The sequence below is a fragment of the Aquarana catesbeiana genome, linkage group LG03 (genome assembly GCF_042186555.1).
Source record: "Aquarana catesbeiana isolate 2022-GZ linkage group LG03, ASM4218655v1, whole genome shotgun sequence".
Taxonomy (NCBI): Eukaryota; Metazoa; Chordata; class Amphibia; order Anura; family Ranidae; genus Aquarana; species Aquarana catesbeiana.
The window spans coordinates 475,079,964-475,101,783 of NC_133326.1; the positions used below are offsets into that span (position 1 = coordinate 475,079,964).

The 21,820-nt window shown below is 40.4% G+C and overlaps 1 protein-coding gene across 6 annotated transcripts in view; it reads right to left on the bottom strand.

The window, feature by feature from the left end:
* The window catches only part of ARAP3 (ArfGAP with RhoGAP domain, ankyrin repeat and PH domain 3), a 273,051-nt gene that overhangs the window by 15,806 nt on the left and 235,425 nt on the right, over positions 1 to 21,820 (bottom strand). For all 6 annotated transcript variants that reach the window (XM_073621033.1, XM_073621032.1, XM_073621034.1 and 3 more), the window contains 8 exons: positions 18,871 to 18,939; positions 12,490 to 12,564; positions 10,457 to 10,571; positions 7,755 to 7,883; positions 5,264 to 5,397; positions 4,375 to 4,457; positions 2,258 to 2,293; positions 1,829 to 1,892 (listed from right to left, as the gene is read on the bottom strand). In XM_073621033.1, coding sequence (XP_073477134.1) covers positions 1,829 to 1,892; positions 2,258 to 2,293; positions 4,375 to 4,457; positions 5,264 to 5,397; positions 7,755 to 7,883; positions 10,457 to 10,571; positions 12,490 to 12,564; positions 18,871 to 18,939 — 705 coding nt within the window. The remainder of the gene's footprint in view (positions 1 to 1,828; positions 1,893 to 2,257; positions 2,294 to 4,374; positions 4,458 to 5,263; positions 5,398 to 7,754; positions 7,884 to 10,456; positions 10,572 to 12,489; positions 12,565 to 18,870; positions 18,940 to 21,820) is intronic.

The window sequence follows — 21,820 nt, forward strand, 5'->3', positions numbered from 1 at the left end:
ATCTGGAAGAACTCTTAAAGGCCTTCTCTGTCCTTGCACGTCCTGCCCTGCAGCAAACAATTGCTGCCATGTTTATTTGCCAGATTATTGCTAACTGGAAAAGACAAATGAACAGAGGCCAGAAACCTGTCTTTGAGGACCCTGCTCTCTTATAATAACAACAACTGATGCCCTCAGCATTGTTGTTTTGTATTGATGCTCGAAACAATGTAGTTCACTCTGTGCAGGATTTTGTGATTAGAAGCTTGGTCTACTGAACCTGCTTGTAAAACGTGTCTTTACGCATGCCTTTTGATCATGAATGCCTATTTGGGGAATCACTTGATTATTTTATTAACTGGGTTTAAGGTACTCCTACCCCACAAAAACCTCCTACTCTTACAGCACCTAACTCTTCTCAGTGAACGGGGCCTTTTCACTCTCATTTGTCAACTTCCAAATAAAGACTAAATACTTTCTTTTGTCCAAAGCCATGGATTCCCAAGTCCACTAAGCCAGACCAGAAGCCCTCCTTACAATAGGTGCCCCCACTCTTTGAAGTGAGGGACCGTCTGTTGGAATTTGCTCCAGTCTGGATCCAAGACATACTGAACCCCTGGGTCCAATCTGTCTTTTCAAAGCAGTACAAAATAGAGTATCTTTCTCTGCCCCCTCCTTGGTTTTTGCTTTCCAATCTTCCAGCTTCAGACCAAAAGAAGGCAAATTTAATGACAGCCCTGCACTAGCTTCAGGTACAAGGAGTGGTTGTACCAGTTCCTTCAGAAGAAGGTTTTCAAAGTATCTATTTAAACCTATTCACAGTCCCAAACCCAAAATGGGGGATCCTGCCCTATAATGGACTTAAAATCTCTAAACAGCTTCTTTGTGTAACAAAATTTCAGATGAAATCAAAGAGATGTGTCATTAGTTCTCTCAGACAAAGGGAGTTTCTGGCATCAGTAGATATACAATATGCATATCTACACAATACCATCTTCCCTGCACATCAAGACTTTTTGCAGTTTGCTGTGGGAGACCAGCACTTACAATTTGTAGCACTACCATTCAGGCTCTCCTCTACACCCTAAGTGATCACTAAAGTGCTTGCCCCGCTTTTGACTCTTCTGCACACCTAGGGCATTTATGTTACACAATAGCTTGTTGGTGCCAAATGTGGCACTGGGGGGTGGGGAAGCAGATCAGTTGAACTTCCACTTTTGGGTGGAACTTCGCTTTAGAAACATATAATGTGCACCTGGGACATTTTTTTCCCACTGTGAGCTGCAGCAGTATCTTCACTGAAAATCATTTTACAGCTTACCAGCTCTTAGATGTGGTGTCTGCATTAGTTTTATTTTTAGGATAACATTTTTAGCAAGGGCAGAAAAAGATGATATTTGCACATATGGTAAAATATGTCTTGGAGTCCAAAAAGTGGGACAGGAAAAGTAGATTTTAGACCAATTGGTTATATTGTATTGCTGCTTTCAGGTGGTTATGACACTGGCAAACAAAAAAATGTTAAGCCAGCCTCTAAATAACCTCAACTCCAACCGTCATGACTCAATTTTGTGAATAAGCAGAATAGAGGGACAATAACGATGAAAGGTGGGACTTGTGTTCCTCAATGGACACAAAAATTTGACAGTGGAGGAGTGAACATAACCACCCAGCAACAGCTGTCTACTTTGCACAGTGTTTCATTTGGAGATGTTTATAGGCTATCAATGAATAGCTATCAATTATCCTGCTTTTATAACACAGAAAATCATATAGTCAACGCATTACATTACTTTTCCTTAATTCGTTATTTCAAGTAGTATGCATGTTATACATATTATTTTATTACCTGTGCCTTAAGGATGCTGGTGATCCAGTCCCACATCTCTGCCTGAGTTGTGCAGCACAGGCACCTACAAAACATGTCAAATATATACACGTTTATATCTATACAGGCATACCCCACTTTTAAGTACACAACAGAGTTTATTTACTAAAGCTGGAAAGTGCAAAATCAGGCTCACTTCTGCATAGAAACCAATGAGCTTCCAGGTTTTATTACCAAAGCTCTATGAACAAGCTGGGGTTAGAAGCTCATTGGTTGCTATGCAGAAGAGAGCCTGATTTTGCACTTATCAGCTTTAGTAAATAAACCCCATTGTGTACTTAAAAGTGGGGTATGCCTGTACATGGTTTCAGCTTTAAAACAAATATTTTTTCATTAATACATACAATCATCATGAGTTGGCACAAGTATGTTAGAGCTCAGAATACTTACAATTGCTGTTTATCCAAGTGTATAGTGATGCCCCACCTAGTGAAGAAACAAGGAACTGCAATCAGCATGAATAAAATGCAATAAACACTATAAGGCTAATTCAGTAAGGCAGTGCAGAAAATAAAGTTTATTTTAATAAGTTTAATTATTGTAATTTAAATCCATACAATGATCTTCTCCTATTTTTTCCATTTCAGTCAGTTAAATATACCATGACATTTTTTTAAGTATATCCCATTAGAGCCAAAAAAAACAAAAAACTATTGATCTTTCCAGAAATCTTGTGAGCTGATACCTTCCTGTGCTCTCTGCCTCTGCTGATTGTTATCAGTTCACATCATTCCCAGTTATCTCAGTGGGTTCTATGTTATGGAGAAGAGGAGAGGTGTTCTGTTGTCCTAAAACACTTTCTGTCAAACGACAATGTTGCCTCTCTATAGATACAGTACAGTGAGTGTTGTGACTCTAAGACAGCAATCATTCATTTTCAGGATCACCAAATGAAAATTAACCGCTTCAGCCCCGGACCATTTGGCTGGCCAAAGACCAGAGCACTTTTTGAGATTTGGCACTGCGTCGCTTTAACTGACAATTGTGCGGTCGTGCGACATGGCGCCCAAACAAAATCAACGTCCTTTTTTCCCCACAATTAGAGCTTTCTTTTGGTGATATTTGATCACCCCTGTGGTATTTTTTTTTTTGCGCTATAAACAAAAAAAGAGCGTTAATTTTGAAACAAACGCATTATTTTTTACTTTTTGCTATAATAAATATCCCCCAAAAATATATTTTAAAAAACTTTTTTTTTCCTCAGTTTAGGCCGATATGTATTCTTCTACATATTTTTGGTAAAAAAATCGCAATAAGCGTATATTGATTTGTTTGCGCAAAAGTTGTAGCGTTTACAAAATAGGAGATAGTTTTATGGCATTTTTATTAATATTTTTTTTTTTTACTAGTAATGGCGGCGATCAACGTTTTTTATCGTGACTGCGACATTATGGCGGACATGTCGGACAATTTTGACACATTTTTGGGACCATTGGCATTAATACAACGATCAATGCGATTAAAAATGCACTGATTACTGTAAAAATGTCACTGGCAGTGAAGGGGTTAATGTGTGTCCTAGGAAGTATTCTAACTGAAGGGGGATGTGGACAGTGCAGGGAAGCTAACAGATCCTCTGTTCATACTCTGTATGAACAGAGGATCTGTCAGTTCTCCCCTCAGAGAACCGGAAACACACAGATCCCGGTTCTCCGTGATCGAGACGGCCGGGCACTCGCATCAGATCGGGTGGCAAGCGGGGGGCACACGCACGCGCCCCCCTAGTGGCCACAGGGCGAAGCGACGTTACATAATGCCGTTTTGCCCAGCCGTGCCATTCTGCCGCAGTACAACTGCCGCGGCTGGTCGGCATGTGGCTAAGGAAAAAAAGCCTGAAAAGATAATAGAATAATAAAAGCACATCCAAGGTCATGTGAACTGCAACCCCCCCCCCCCCAAAAAAACGAATATATATATATATATATATATATATATATATACACATATATAGATACACACACACATACATATATAGATACACACACACACACACACATATATATAAATATATATATATATATATCAGTCCGATTACAGGACATGGAATTGACAGTAACTATGGCATTTTGTGTTATCATTTTAGTCTATAAGAGCCATCACATTTTTTTCTCCTGGAAACGTAGCATAACAAAACAATAAAAACTACTCCCAAACAGTCTAAATGAAAAAAAGTATATAATATATTACCTAAAGACACAGTACTAGATTAGCTAATGTGTGTTGTGCATCAGTACAACAGCTAAGGTGACACGAGGATAGAACAGGCATGTAAGAGGAGGTTTGTAATATTGAAACTAAAGTTTTGTTTCATTTTTATTTCTCACATATGACCTAGTACTTGCTTCATATCAATTCATGCCATTCAACACAAATTTTATTATTATTTTAATCCAACTCTAATTGTAAAGCCTTGGTTATTATTATATGATGTACCACTCATGAGTGATCTATGCATTTTCAATAGTTTAAACAGTTATTTTTTGAATATGTATAAAAGAAAAACCTACGGAGATGGTGGCTTTACTTTCTTTCTAATTCCCATGTAAACCTTGGCAGTTTCAAGAGTCCATTCTCTTTCAGGCTTGGAGCTCTGCAACACAAAATAATATCCACAGTGAATATGATGCTTTAGTTAGGGCTTTGTTAAAGCTCTTTGCTACTGAGAGATTTAAAATATACTGTATGTAACCATGTAAACAGAATCACTAAAATAAAATATAAACATTAACATGTTGATGTAATTTCAAAAGTCAAAATCTGCAGCTTTCTTTAAAATAATGTCTGCTGTCCTACAATGAAGGTCTTTGTTTAGACACTTCATGTTATGGGGTGACAACACTCTGTCCCTGTCTTCCAATTGTTCTACTTCATTGTCACCTGGCCATACGGTCTTCCAATGGAGACTACAAGTGTCTGTGTCCACAAACACTATGCAGGCATGGTCTATTACTGTCACTATCAGGAAACTCGTCCTGAAAAATTCCATGCAGTCATCACTGTAATGCATGTAGACAGGAAATTGGTGCTAAGAGGCTGCAGGAGATCAGAAGCACTAGGATGCAACAAAGTATAAAAAGGTAAACAAAAAACTGACATTTTCCTAATTGAATCATATGAAAAAAAATCTGGGGCAAAAGATTTGTGAATCACAGGTGAAAACATTGGTAAATAAACTCTAGCTGTGTAATCCTGGACTTAAAGTGTAACTGACAGAAAAAGCGACATCTTATGAGGGTTAACACTCTCACTACTTCTGTTTTATTATCAAATTCTTTGATTAATGTTTTGTTATAATCAAAAAGAAAAAGTATGAATGCAAGGAGGAGGAAATAAAATAAAAAGAGGGGATGAAGAAGAGGCATGCAGAAAGGATCAAAGGGGTTTTAGATATTAAACCTTTTTTTCTTTTAGCAGAAGAAGTTTTCGATCCTTGATAACAAAATATCTCTCCTGAAATTTGCAGGCCAGCAACTTTGGGGTTTCTTCTCTGCATTTCAACAAGCCACATTTTGGGCTTTCCCTCTTTGTACCTAAAAGACACATGTACATTAGCAGTCCCTATGTTTTTTTAAATCTTTATTAAGAGTTAAAGATGCATATACATTAAAAGCAAACATTTAAATAACTATGGATTCCTTTAAAGCTTAGTGTGAACCTGTGGTTAAGCTACGGACATCACTGACCTATATATATGGCTGCAGATACTGTGGAGCAATTCATCCTCAGATTTACAGCAGAAGCACTGAAATTCTTGAAGGCTGCTCTCTCGGCAGCTCAGCTCAATCTGCATTGGTGGTCAGTGGGAAGAATGTCCCTTATAGTGATGGTAAGAATGCACCCGTTACTGACAGCAAAAAGTAACCCTGATACCCTGGATGAAAATGGCTGCTCTAATGTAAACACAGAATACATTCTTCTGGAGGAGGCAGTAGAGTAAGGTGACCTTTTCAGAGAATGTATTCATTAACTTTAAAGTGGATACACAGAGATGAAACAAATCCTCCTACATAAGTTGTACCTGTCTATTTGCAGTCTTTCCTTCTGTTCAGAGTGCTTAATTATAAAGCTTATGTGAGAGTTCAGAAAAAAAGGGGACGGAGAGCTGAAATTACACTCTGCAGAGCTCATTGAAGGAAAGCTCTGGGAGCTGAATGGAGGAAAGGGACACACCCCCTTTACACAGCACTCAGGAACAGTGCTGAGGCTGCCAATCAGCTGGAGATCCCTCCCCTGTAACCTTTTTTCCCTTGGTGTCAGGAAAACTTGTCAGAAGTGACTCATGCTGATAGCAGAGGAGTGAAGCAGCAGTGACACTTAGTGCTCTTTATTGCGACAAGTACACACTATAGAGCAGTGGTTCTCAACCCTCCAGTGCTGTGGCCCCTTGATAAAATTTCCCAAGTTGTAGGGACCCCTAACAGTAAAATTATTTTCATAGCGTGGGTTGTCAGCACCCAAGGCAAGACAAGTAATTTGCGCCCCTAACCCACGGACATTGAGCCCTCCCTGAGTCCTTTCCACTTGTACAGTATTAAAATCCCTTATGGTACATTTTAGGATGTACCACTTTCTTTTTGTTCTCCTTTCTTTCCCTTTTATCTCTCACTATCCTAATTTCTTGTCCCCCATCCCTCTCTCTAGCCGTCTTTCTTGTTCTTTCTCTTATTCTTTCTCTCCCTTTTTCTTTGTTCCTCTCCCTCTTTTCCTCTCTCTTTCATATATTCTCTATTTTTATTCCTTCTCTTACTCCTTGGTGGTGGGGTGGGGGGAATGGAACATCCCAGGATTCAGTGACGCCTGGCAAATCATCATTCGATCCCCAGGTTGAGAACCACTGCTATAGAGGGATATGCTTTGTTCATATTTCATGTATGAGGTTTACAACCACTTTAAGTGTGGTTTGGACTAATAAATATGAAAACATAATGCCGCTTCTCACCAAAAAAAAAAAATCATACTCAAAATGAAATTATATTTATTCACTGTGATAGCTACGTAGAATCCCTGTAACCATAGCAGCAGAAGGTTCTCTTCAATATGCATATCTAATAGAATTATAATATTCTACACATCTACAAGCCTTTATTACCTATGGGCTATGGTTACAAGGATGCCGTCTAGCAGGAGCAGTGTAGGGGCTTCATCTGAGATATGCTTTTTCAGTAATATTATTATGGAAAGGGCAGGAGGAGGAATATTTATGCTTGTTAGTCTTAACTACATGTAGCATCTTAATGTATGCCTATACAGGGAATCATATTATGCAGATTAACAACAAAGAAAGCTCCTCATAGACATTGGCTGCTATTGCTCTGTTCATGAGTGAATTGCTTGCTACTTTCCTGTTATATAGATTATTGCACTGATAACGTTCAAATGGGATGCAGTATATGACCATTCAATGACTGAATTACTATATGGCATTATCTAAATTTTTCCACTGTACCCCAAATTAAATTCATAGTTGGTACCTTTCTAGACTGTCACTACAGAGGAGATTTATTAAAACTGGAGCACTCAGAATCTGGTGCAGTGTGAATGGTAGCCAATCAGTTTCTAATTTCAGCTTGTTCAATTAAGCTTTGAGAAAAAAAAAAATCTGGAATCTGATTGGTTACTATTCAGAGCTGCACCAGATTTTGCATGCCCCAGTTTTAGTAAATCCCCCCTATCTGTAAAACTTTCCCATCATCTTGGTGTTAATTTGCTATAGAATAGGGTCTCAAAGAAATAGGACTCTGATGTACCCATGTATGAGACCTGTGCAGGTGACAAACACGTCAATGCACAAAGTTTGGTATGGCCGATGGAAAAGAACGTGAGCAGGATAACAGTTTTAACAAAGGACAGTGACAAATTATTTTTTAGATTTTTGACTATGATCCACCTGTGAACAGACAGATTCCTTCAGCAAATGAAATCTTCTTTACAAGCAGGTAAGCAGAGCTAGGCTCCGCCAGCTTGCACCACTGTAGGGCTTGCTCCAGGACTCTCTCCTTGGGATGTAATGGTCTCTCTGTGGAAAAATAGGAATATAATAAATATCAGAGAAGAGTCTTAATAATTGCTCATTTCAAGGTTATCATCTCAATTTACATAAAATGAAAAGAAGGCATAGCTTTACAATGACCACGTTCAAAGGGATTTTAGATGGGCAAAAGCAGCAAACTTTCAGGCTCCGTTCAAACCTAGGCGTTTTTGGGCGTTTTTCTGCTGTAAACCTCAGCTCTAAAAACACCCAACAAGACAAATCCCATTCATTTCAATATCCCCTGTTCACATCTAAGCGTTCTGTCACCTGAAGCAATATGCCTGTCATTCAAAAGAGTACAGGAGCTTATTTTTTGGCAGATTACAGGCATTTTAATGCTTTTACATTGGTGACCTTTTCACTTTGAAAACGCCTATACAAAAACGCTGCAAAACTCTGCAAAAACGCCTTAAAAATGCCTGTAAAATAGCAACACCTAGATGTGAGCAGAGCCTCAGGTGCACTCAGCTTGTATTTGAGATAAGTTAGAGATGCCTCTGATCGTGTTCCTTCATAGGTGCTTCTGTAGGCAATTGCCAGGCCTAAACAACATCACGCTGACAGGAAAATACGTCATTAATACTGTCTAAACTCTGACACTTGAAATTTAGTCATCCCCTAAAATGAACCCTGGACACTTAATCCTCCCCCCCTTAAACACTTCACACTCCTAAAACAAACCTCTAAATACATAATACACCCAACCATAACACGTAAAGGCCTAGTGTACTTTTAAAAAGTTAGGTTCTCAGTGGGTATAAAACTAACAAAGCTGGCTGCAATACTTGCTTTCAATCAAGAGCTATCCCTAGCAGTACTTTTTCTCTGTCGCTAGCTTTCCAGGTTGAATGATGCCCAGCATCAACTTCTGTGAGCGCAAGCCATCAAGAACAGAAAGGACTATGTACCACCCCTGGCAAAAAGTATGGAATCACCACTCTTGGAAAATGTTCATTCAACTGCTTAATTGTGGAGAAAAAAAACTAATCACAGAAATGCCTTCAAACTATTTTCAATTAACATTCCAACCTTCTGGCTTTAAGAAACACTAAAAAATTAATAAAAAAAGAAAGAAAACTGTAGACAGTTGCAACTGTTTTTGCAGATCAAGCAGGTAAAGGTACGGGGGAGATGACAGTCATTAAATCTTCAATAAATGCATAAGTTGATATTGAGATGTTGGACACTTTTCTTATTCCATCAATTGAAAGGATGTTTGGTGATGATGAAATCATTTTTTAGGATGTAATTTGATGCAGATGTTTGTTTTAGAACTGCAAAGTATGTGGTGATTCAATAATATTTTCCTCAGAATTGATCTGCAAAAGCAGTTTCAATTGACTACAGTTTTCTTTATTTTTTAATTTTTTTAAGTGTTTCTTAAAGCCAGAAGGTCAAAATGTTAAATGAAAATAGTTTTGAGGCATGTCTGTGATTAGTTTTTTTTTTTTATACACAATTAAACAATTAAACAATTAAATAAACATTTTCCAAGAGTGGTGATTCCATACTTTTTGCTAGGGGTTGTATATAACCTGTTCAGTAACACTCCTGACCACATTTTATTATCAGCAGTTCTTAACCGCTTGCCGACCAGCCAACCAACATAGCTCGGCTGCGCGAATTGCTGTCATGTTACATCTGTAACATAGACGGCCACTAGGGGGCGCGCATGTGCGCCCCCTGCTCGCCCTTGATGCCGATGCAAGTGCTCGGCGGTTGTGATCATCCCGCGATCGCTCAGGGCACACTGAGGACCGGGATCTGTGTGTGTAAACACAGTTTCCGGTTCTCTGAGGGGAGAACAGACAGATCGTCTGTTCATATAGAGTATGAACAGCGATCTGTCATCTCCCCTGCACAGTCCCATCTCCCCTTCAGTCAGAACACACACTAGGGAACACATTAACACCTTCACTGCCCCCTAGTGGTTAACACCTTCACTGCCAGTGACATTTTTACAGTAATCAATGCAATTTTCTAGCATTGATCGCTGGAAAAATGCCAATGGTCCCAAAAATGTGTCAAAATTGTCCAACGTGTCCGCCATAATGACGCAGTCCCGATAAAAATCGCAGATCGCCGCCATTACTAGTAAAAAAAAAAAAGAATAATAAAAAAGCCATAAAACTATCCCCTATTTTGTAGATGCTATAACTTTTGCGCAAACCAATCAATATACGCTTATTGCGATTTTTTTAATCAAAAATATGTAGAAGAATACGTATTGGCTTAAACTGAGGAAAAAAAAAAGTTTTTTTATATATTTTTGGGGGATATCTATTATAGCAAAAAGTAAAAAATCATTGCATTTTTCCCAAATTGTCGCTCTTTTTTTGTTAATAGTGCAAAAAATAAAAACCACAGAGGTGATCAAATACCACCAAAAGAAAGCTCCATTTGTGGGAAAAAACAAGATGTCAATTTTGTTTGGGTGCAACGTCGCATGAACACGCAATTGTCAGTTAGAGCGACGCAGTGCCGAATCGCAAAAAAGTGCTCTGGTCAGGAAGAGTGGTTAAACCAATACCTATAAATTCTTCACTGCCTTTGCTTACCCAGTTCTCCATTTTCGAAAACTTCAAAGGTCAACCAGATATCTGTGCTGGCTGGAATATTCCTCATATCTAAAACCTGATTGGTTAGTTCTTCTGCAGTCATCACAGGAGATACCTAGAAGAGACTTACGTTAATTTTGAAGTTGTTTATCAGCCCTTAAGGTGATTCTAAAGTCAATTTTTTTTTAATAAATAATAAACATGTTATACTTACAAAACCACTGCACAGAGCAGCCCCCGATCATCCTCCCACTGAGTGCCCCCATAGCAAGCTGCGGCACGTACGTCTCAGTCCCACTCCCTGCTACCTTTTCACTGGATTTGATTGACAGCAGCAGGAGCCAATGGCTCCTGCAGCTCTTGATAAGTCTAGTGAGGAGGAAGAGAGACCTGGCCGCTGCTCCCTGGCTCAGTGCTGGATCGAGATCAGGCTCAGGTAAGTTCCTTGGAGGTGGTGCATTAAGCTAAAAAACCTTTAGCCTTTACAACCATTTTAAGGTCTAGTTCACACTGTTACATAGTTAGTCTGGTTGAAAAAAGACACAAGTGCATCCAGTTCAACCAATAGAACTGTCCTATATACGCAGTTCTATACCCACAATTGATCCAGAGGGAGGCAAAAAACCCTAATAAAGTATGATCCAATTCGCTCCAGCAGGGGAGAAAATCCTTCCTGATCCCCCAAGAAGCAATCGGATATTCCCTGGATCAACTTTTCCTATAAATGTTAGAATCCAATTATATTATGTGTATATAGGAAATAACGCAGGCCTTTTTTAAAGCAATCTACTGAGCTGGCCAGAACCAGCTCTTGAGGGAGTCTATTCCACATTCCACAGCTCTTATGCCCCGTACACACGGTCGGATTTTCCGACTGAAAATGTGTGATAGGACCTTGTTGTCGGAAATTCCGATCGTGTGTAGGCTCCATCACACATTTTCCATTGGATTTTCCGACACACAAAGTTAGAGAGCAGGATATAAAATTTTCCGACAACAAAATCCGTTGTCGGAAATTCCGATCGTGTGTACACAAATCCGACGGATAAAGTGCCAGGCATACGTCACCGCGTTTAGAACGATCGGATTTTCTGACAACTTTGTGTGACTGTGTGTATGCAAGACAAGCTTGTGCCAACTTCCGTCTGAAAAAATCCTAGGATTTTGTTGTCGGAATGTCCGAACAAAGTCCGACCGTGTGTACAGGGCATTACTGTGAAGAAGCCTTTCTGTATTTGGAGATTACACTGTGGTAAAGCATGGTGCCATGCATTCTTATTGCACCCCAGCGTACCTCGCCAACACACGTGCGTTGTAGTGCACCACAAAGCAGGGTGTCACACTACCATGCATTATTGTGTGCTGCATTGCTAAAAAAGTACATGTACCTTTTACTGGTGTGTTTTATGTGTTAGAATACCCATTCAAATGAATGGGCTGCTAATACAAAATGCACATTAGGACATTAAATAACACATGCAATAACACACAACAACAGTGCACGGAGTCCAATTCAGCTTTCCACTCTCTGGCACTCAAGTTGCAATAAAGTCGCATCAAAGTAGTGCAGGAATCTTTTCAAAGTCACAACTTGCCATGCGACTTTATGTGTCCAAAGTCACATGACAACTGCCACTAGTGTGAATGGAGCCTAATCCCATAATCAGCTATTTTAACAGACTAGCTGAGTAGAGACACGTTGATTGATTTTCTTTGGCTACTCCCAAGGATCCCTAAAAAATAAGAGAACTAGTTACCAACTTCATAAGAAATATCTTGGAGGGTGTTTCAGCACAAAATCATTCTGGAAGTCAGTGGCTCTGAAATTCTGGTTGAAATGTCGATGATTACAGGCACTCATGTTTTTAGGTACAAAACAGTGGAAAGTCCATGCAGGGTTGCCCACTGAGTCCAGTAAACAAAAAAAATTCAACCTTGTTTATTTGGGATGGGGAAACCCTTAAAAAACCTGGAATTTATACATGCCCCTATGTTACAGTTCTATATCCTATTATGGTTCAATGATCACTGACCTTTAAAGTGACACAACAGTCTTGTTCTTTCCTTTCCAAGTAAACCTCAATAATGAGATCTCCGGCTTGTGACAACTGTTTAGAAAAAAAGTATATATATTTTTTATTAAATGTTTTCCCTAGTGCAGTGTTTCTCAACTCCAGTCCTCAAGGCCCCTCAACAGGTCATGTTTTCAGGCTGTCCATTATTTTGAACAGATGATTTGATCAGTTTCACTGCCTTAGTAATTACCACGGCCGTTTCTTCTGAGGGAAATCCTAAAAAGATGAACTGTTGGGGCGACTTGAGGACTGGAGTTGAGAAACACTGCCCTAGTGTATTAATTCAAGAATAACACTTAGTTTATAGTAAACATAAATCCGAGTTAAACATGAAAGCTTTTACATTAAACCTGTAGCACTCAAGTTTTAATTAGCTAACTGTTAGGTTCTATTCCAGGCACCTCACAGGAGTTTGATCAAAATCCTTTGAACTTCCTATCAACGTTCTGTCCACCATATGACAGCACTTGGGCTTGGTCACTGGTCCATAGGAGACCAGAGGCTGAATTGTGACAGACATTAAGGCTAGGTTCACATCTATGCGGTTGCGGATGATGAGGTTTTCCGGTACGTTTTGCATTTTTGATGCATTTTTGCATACATTTTTCTTTCATTTTTATATTTAATCCTTCAAACTGTGACTAGCCGGTTCTTAAGGAACGGGTAGCCGCCACGTCCTTAACAACCGATGAGTCATTCGCTGTCAGCGGAGTTCCCCGCTGACAGCTGAATGTAAAAAAAAAAAAAGAACTGCCGGTAAAGAAAATATATATAAAAAAAAAAAACTGCATGGGGGGTCCCCCCCAATTCATAGCAGGCATCTTATCCGAGCATGCAGGCCAGGAAAGGAGCGAACGCCCCCCCTCATGAAACATACCAGGCCACATCCCCTCAACATGGGGATCTCCCAGATCTCCCCTATCCCTACTCAGTTTATCAAAAATAAATAATAACACAGGGACAGTTTTTGACAAATCCTTTATTAAAAAACATACACAATAACGTCATCGGCATCACGACCCTGCCCCCTTTTGACGTCAATGATCCAGCATGCCCTGGGTCAATGACATCACAAGGGGGCAGGGTCACTGGGTGCGCCCACCCTTTAGTTATTTAGGAACTGTTGAACTTCAGCAAAAGAGGACCTTTTTTTTTCATCGTGATTGACGCTGGTTTTACTTTGGGGGACACTGTTTTTGTATCCCAAACTCATTCACATGGGGGGCTGGGATCTACATGTTGAGGGCATGTGGCCTGGTATGGTTCAGGAGCGGGGGGGGAGGGGAGGGCACTCGCTCATCCCCCTTTTTCCTGGTCTGCCAGGCTGTATGCTCGGATGCTCGGGTTGCTGGCCCTGAGGAAGTCCACAGCCACACCAAGGTGGGAAAATTGATTGACAGTATCATCCACACTACTACAGAGTCACAGCCATGAAGGCTAATAGTTTGGCTATCCCTTGAAAGTACTGGCGGGTGAACATGGGAAGGAAAAGTGGATGCCAATAAGGAGCCATGACTAATGTGATGGCAGAAGCAACCTAACACTGGAGGCTCTTCCTGGAGAAAAACAACTGTCAATCTGCAAGGGCGTGAGTGTTAAATATCCTGGCTTTTGGCTTACAATAACGTACATGCTGTGAGGTCGTGAAGGTAAGCACTACTTTCTGTATAATTTAGGCTCCTTTTACACCATGGCATTCTTAATTGCAGGCAGAACTGTCAACAAACCGGCATCAGGTCCGGTTCTCTCCTCTCCTCACACCGATTGCATTAGCAGAGGAGAGAGACGCTGCAGCATGAGGTTGCTTGATGTTTTCTTTTATATATTGCAACCAGCAGTGCCCCATCAGTACAACAGCAGTGCCACGTGCGTGCTCAGCAGTGCCCCATCAGTGCACATTTGTGCCCCAGCAGTGCCCCATCAGTGCACATCTGTGCCCCAGCAGTGCCACATCAGTGCCCAGCAGTGCCACATCAGTGCACATCTGTGCCCCATCAGTGCCCAGCAGTGCACATCTGTGCCTCTTCTGTGCCCCATCACAGCGCATCTGTGCCCTACAGTGCCCCATAAGTGCACATATGCGCCCCATCAGTGCTCTACAGTGCCCATCAGTGCCACTAAAGTACCCATTAGTGCCAATACAGTTCCCACCAATAAGTGCTCATCAGTGCCACCCTATGAGTGGCTACTCATCAGTGCCCTAAAAAAAAAATGCATAGAAAATGCGTTTTCATTTTCTTTCCACATTTTCCAAAAATGTTGGGGTATTTTCTTTCCATAATTGGGTAATTTTGTGGGCATTTCCATTGTCCTGGTGCTCCAGGGCCTTCAAAAGTGTGATAGTTTGTCAGGAAATTATATGTGTAATTTATGTCCCAAGAATGCCTGACGGTGCTCCCTGCATGTTGAGCCCCTCTACGTTGCCAGGCTGTGTAAAAGTCTCACACATGTGGTATCGCCATATTAAGGAGGAGTAGCAGAATGTGTTTTGGGGTGTAGTTGTAAGTATGCATATGCTGTGTGTGAGAAATAACCTGTTAATATAAAAATATTGTGAAAAAAAAAATTTCATTTTGCAAAGAATTGTGGGAAAAAATTAAAACGTAAAAAAACTCACCATGCCTCTTACTAAATACCTTGGAATGTCCACTCTCCAAAAGGGGGTCATTTGGGGGAAATTTCCTGGCTTGTTGGTGTCTCAAGAATTGAGATGTGATCAATTTCCAATGATTGGCACTATAGCTTGTAGACTCTATAACCTTCGCAAAGACCAAATAATATACACGGATTTGGGATATTTTTTACCAAAGATATGTAGCAGTATAAATTTTGGTCAAAATTTATGAAGAAAAGTTACAAATTTGCAAAATTTTATAACAGAAACAAAGTAAACAGCATTGTTTTACATAATTTTCTGTCTTTTTTATTTATAGCGCAAAAAAACCCAGTTGTAAATAAGGGCACTTTTACACTGAGGCGGTGGGGCAGTCGCAGTAAAGCGCCGCTAGTTTTAGCGGCGCTATACCACGGTTTAAGCAGTGCGCTTTTAACCCCCAAAGGGGTTAAAAGGGGGTTAAAAGTGCTGCTGCCGATTTCAATGGGCAGGGCCGTTTAGGAGCAGTGTATACACCGCTCCCGCACCGCCCCAAAGATGCTGCTTGAAGGACTTTTTTTCTCATCCTGCAAGTGCACCCCCCCAGTGTGAAAGCACTCCGGCTTTCCCACTGAGGCTGCAGTTGAGGCAGTTTTCAGGAGCTTTACAGGCGCTATTTTTATCGCTAAAGCGCCTGAAAAACACCTCAGTGTGAAAGTAGTCTGAATACCACCAAAAGAAAGCTCTATTTGTATGAAAAAAGGACAAAAAATTAAATTGGGTACAGTGTTGCATGACTGAGTAATTGTCATTCAAAGTGTGAGAGCACTGAAAGCTGAAAATTGGCCTGGTTAGGAAGGGGTATAAGTGCCCAGTGGGCAAGTGGTTAATAAATGCTAGCGTGCATGGAGTCTAAAAGCTCCTGCCACTAAACGCTGCAAAAAACCCTATATGTGCATGGACACACTGGCTAACATGGCGCTATATAAATCCTGTATAATAATAATAATAATAATGATACTTTGTAACAAGATGTTTTGCTTTATAACAAGAGTTACATGTTACAGTGTCTCATTCTTATTATTCTAGAACTGTGAAGTGCCTGCTTAGTCCCAACAGGGGATTAATGGTGAGCCTCGTGGAGACTTGAAGTGCATGTGGGTTAATATGGCAAGCTCACATAAAACCATAGGTGACACAGCTTTACTCCTAATCAATTACCTACTACATGAGACAGTCTGTTTTAGTACTCCTCAGTGTTTACCTGCCACTTTGGACATAACATCAAAGACTGCTAAATTTGCATACAATGAACTAGAATATTGTTACATGACCGAATTGGTTGGCGGTACCTATTTTCAGTCAGTGTACCCTGCAAATTGATGCTGCAATTGATACAATATAAGTATATGACATGGTGTTTACTATCAGCATTGATTTCTCTCCAGTAATACAAGTAAAGGCGAAAAATCTGTAAAAATTAAAATAAAACCACCATAGAAGCAACACTATGTATGAAAAAATGTAATATATTCACAATATGTATGGGAAGAAAAGGGGGGAGGGCAAAGTCCATGATCAATAAAATTCCATATTGAACCTAAGGAAAAAAAAAGGGGGGGGGTGGTAATAGGGGATCCACAAACAGGCCTGCCTTCAGCGAAAAACTGAACCCAAGTTCACAAAACCTAAAAAAGAGCATAAGGGGAGAGGCGCCTCTGGGTGTAGAAGTTTAAAACACAGTTTATTAACACACATATACAGGCATATACAGGCAACTCACAAATGTGAAGTCATCAAAGGCATGTAGTGGCGGTAAACAGTACATCCATCGTGGAGGTAGTCATCAGATCAGTCATAAGTTGTCCTCCTTCTTGCCATGCGTGAGTGCTTCGGACACCGCTGGATGAGTTACCTGTATATGTGTTTTAATAAACTGTGCTTTAAACTTCTACACCCAGAGGTGTCTCTCCCCTTGTGCTCTTTTTTGATTTCTCTCCACCAGGATATATTCCTTGAACTTAAAATGGTGAGTTCGCCTTTTAACCACCTCAATCTCAATACTGGGCACTTTCACCCCCTTCCTAGACCAATTTTCAGCGCTCTCACATTTTGAATGAGAATTGCGCGATCATGCAACATTGTACCCAAATGAAATTTTTATAATTTTTTTTTTCACACAAATAGAGCTTTCTTTTTGGTGGTATTTAATCACCACTGGGGTTTTTATTTTTTACACAACAAATATAAAAAGACCGAAAATGTAAAAAAAAATGCAATTTTCTTAGTTTCTGTTATAAAATTTAGCAAATAAGTAATTTCTCGTCATAAATTTTGACCAAAAATTATGCTGCTACATTGCTTTGGTAAAAATAACCCAAAAAAGTGTATATTATTTGGTCTGTGTGAAAGTTATAGAGTCCACAAGCTATGGTAGCAATGACAGATGTGGATCGGCCACTGGCAGTGTGGGGGACTGACAGATGTTTTGTGCACTGTGACAGATGTTTTTTTGGGGACACTGACATGTGTATAGGGACAGGGGACACAGTGGTGCTTGGTGTACTGTTTGTGGGGGAATCTGTGACAGCTCTCTGTATAAAATCATCCTCACACAGAGAGCTGTCACAGGGCTGCAGATTCACCCCCCACACCCCACACTGAGCTCTCACTGAGCTCGGCGGGGAGAACTGTCACAGAGACATGCGTCTCTGTTTACATTATGACGGCTGTGATCGGACACAGCCGTCACGTGATCGGGAGGCCATATCCTGATCTCTGATCACAGGATCGAGTCGCGGCGCGGCCCCATCCTCAGAATGAGGAATGGACCACCTGGCCGTTTATGTACAGTGGCCGGGTGGGAAGTGGTTATGCTCGGATAAGGGTTTGGTAAGGATTGGGGGGGGCGTTTTTTTTCCTTATTTTTTCTTATTTTCTTAGATTTTTACATTCAGCTGTCAGCGTGGAACCCCAATGACAGCCAATGACTCGTCAGGTGTTAAGGACGCGGTAGCCGCCCGCTCTTTAACAACCGGCTATTCACAGTTTGTTAAGGAGAAAAAAAACACATGTAAAGAGCATCACAAATGAACACTTGCATTTTTGGTGCGGGTCCTTCAAAGTCTATTACATACAAAATGCAATCTGCTGCAGGAAAAAAAGTCCCTGACCCTTACCAAAAATGCAGCGGCTGAAAAACGCATAGATGTGAACGTGTCCCATAGGAAACCATGCTAACTGGACTATACAGCGTTTCTGCAAAACACACTAAAAAGCGCATAGCTGTGAATCTAGCCTTTGGGGTTAATTTACTAAAGGCAAATTGTGCACTTTGCAAGTGCAGTTGCTCCAGAACTTAGTACACAAGGTGCACATGACTGGATGTCAGCAGAGATTCCCCTCATTTACTAAGCTCTACACTTGCAAAGTGCACAGTCTGTTTGCCTTTAGTAAACCAACCCCAAAGTGTCACATGATCCCCCATATTTAGATAGACCAAGGTCTTTTTTTTCTTTTACTGAGGCAGCAGACAGCACTGGTGTTGGTGGGGGGACTGTACTGTCTAGCACAACATAAAGGGCACCTTTTGCTGTATGAAGAAAGCAAACATTGAGCCTAGGTAAACAGATACTAACACCTCCAAAAAACTAATAAAATAATGGTGCACAGAGTTCAATTTTAATCCTTTATGAGAAAGCATTTAGATGGAATATATAACAAAAATACACAACAAGATGTGTTACCTGTACATCCTTCCAGGTGGTGATCAGGCTGTTTTCCAAATCCATTTGTGTCACCTGCTCTTCATCAATCTTAAATAAAAATGAAATGCATTTTTTATTTAATTTTTTTTTTTTGATTTGTTAAAATGATCAAATAATATAACTCTCTACACACAAAAAATATGTTTGTTTGTGCTTTCTGTTTCTAGGCAGTGACAATGGATACTACATTTAGCAATGTTCTTGGCCTAAATGAAAACAAATGTTGCCACCAAGATCTGTGAACCAATGAAATATATTATTTTTTGTTTTTGGATTTAGATATACTTTAAAGTTACTCTGTCTAGAGAAAAGTAAGGGACAGCCACAGCTGACTTCTCCTATGAGAATGTTAGCCCCCAATCACGCTTGAGCATTTTTCTGCTCATTTCCCTGCCCCTGACTATGTCTTACCACGCCGGACTACACAGAGTCCAATTTTTCTAATTGCCCCTGTTCACAAGTGTATGCTCAGTCACCCTATGCTTTACATCCTACGCTCTAACATTTGCCCCATACAAACCTCAGCTGAGACACTAAAGTTGGTAAAAATGTGCCATGAGTAAAGAGGGCCATACATGGTTAAAAATATATCGAAAAAGCACTCGATATGCTCGATCATTCGACTTTCAAAATGTTAGTGAGTTAATTTTGATTATCAAAATGCAAAGTTTGATGTCACAAAAACGAACAGTCATGTCGGCTTTTTTGAGCCAAAAAAATTTTCTAAACATTAGTAGTGGAATTAATTGAAAGCGGTTTGAAAAAAATCTACAGTGCATGCATGTGTTAAAATGTAACCCCTGCAAACAGAAATTTTACAAGTATTCTAATAAGCCTCACAGAATGCTTGTAAACAAATTGAAACCTCGCCCCTTCCATTCATCCCCAGATTTCCTTATGCAAGCTAATGGGTCCCCCACTTACTGCCCTTGTACCATGTCCAAAGTTTTTGGAGAATTTTATCATGGTCTATATAACTGACTAAAAACTGATCCCAATTATCAATTCACACAGGCCAACTTTGATTCCTTCTTTGACTCTTTACACTTACCTAAACTCTGCTCGGCCCAGGTTTCATCTTTAAATGCTGCGATTACTCCTGAAGTATTAGCCGAGGTCGTCAAAAATCTTCCAACTCACAAATCCCCCTGGCCCGGATAGTCTGCCATATTCCTATTACAAAACCTTCCTCACAATATTACGCCCACATTTGTTATCCCTATTCGCTTCATTGTTAAAAGGGACCATCCCTCACCACCAATTTCTTCATACTCACATCACTGGGATCTCAAAACCTGTAAAAGATCCCTCCCTTCCTGATAATTATCAACCCATAGCCTTACTTAATTCCGATTACAAAATTTTTACTAAAATTTTGGCTAATAGACTTTCCCACATACTTCGTAGACTTATACACAAAGACCAAGTAGGCTTTGTACCTACCAGACACGCTGGTGATAATACGAGACGCACCATTGACCTTATTGATCTGCTCAATAAAACAGCCTGTCCAGCCCTTATTTTAAGGCTTGATGCTCAAAAAGCCTTTGACCGGCTCAGCTGGCCTTTTATGTTTTCCACCCTCTATAAATACAGATTTGACGGCCCCTTTATAGCTGCACTGCAAGCTTTGTACTCCCGACCATCCTTCCAGGTATAGTTGTCCTCCTTTTTGTCGCCATCATTCCCCTTGAGTAATGGTATAAGACAGGGATGCCCCTCATCTCCCTTGCTCTTTATCCTGTGTGTGGAATCCCTGGCTGAAGCCATTCAATCCCATCCTGATATCCATAGGGGTTTCATTGCGACAGAGGGAGTACTTTCCTTGTTTGCAGATGACATGCTTCTGACATTAACTAATCCCCATACCTCCATCCCAAACCTGCATGACTTGTTGCAAAAATTTGGCTCACTCTCCGTGTATTAGAGCAATACAAGCAAAACTGAAGCTTTACCCCTTCACATTCCTCCCTCTATCCTTGTCACACTACAACAGAACTTCTGCTCCACTGGTGCTCTAAAATATTTAGGGATAAATCTAACTTTCTCATACCCCACCCTTTACCAGGCAAATTTCCCTTTTCTCTTTTGAGACATTGACTGTCTTTTACGCCAATGGGATGCATATCTTCTTTCCCTCATGGGTCAGATCAATGTCCTTAAGATGTCTATATTGTCGAAGCTCTTATATTTGTTTGAAATATTGTCAATCCACATTCCAATGTCACAGCTGAAAGCTACACAAAGATTATTTCTTCATTTTTATCTGGCATAATAAAGCTCACCGAGTAGCTAGCTCAGTTGTACTAGCTCCTCGCTCTCAGGGTGGTATGGGAGCTCTAGATCTCATCAAATACTACTATGCCACTCATCTCAAGGCAATTGTCACATGGTCCACCGGAATAGCATACAGTAGGTGGTCTGAGATAGAAATGAGTGTTACTTGCCCGGTCCATCCCTGCTCCATTATATGGTCAGCCCTGAATACATCCATGGTCCACTTATGAGGCCTATGTTTACATCCGATGCTGTTTACGCTCTCTATATGGAAGAAATGCTCCCAACAGTTCTCTCTCTCTTTTCCATGTCCACCCTTATTGAACATGCTTTTCAACCCTGATATCCCTGATAGTTTATCTTATACCCAAATGTATCCCTGGACTCAGGCTGGAATCTGATAACTCCGAAATATGGTACACCCACTCACTCGTAAGCGCCTATCCTTTACAGAAATTCAACATAAGCATCAGATTCCTAAACAACTCTTCTATTCTTACCTCCAGTTCAAACATTATTTCTTCTCCAAATCACAATCCCTGACCTTAGATAAACCCACTGCTTTTGAACTTTTATGTGCCCAAGGCCCTTATCAGACTCACCTTATCTTGGATATCTATACATTTTTTCATGATGCCCTCCCACTGACACA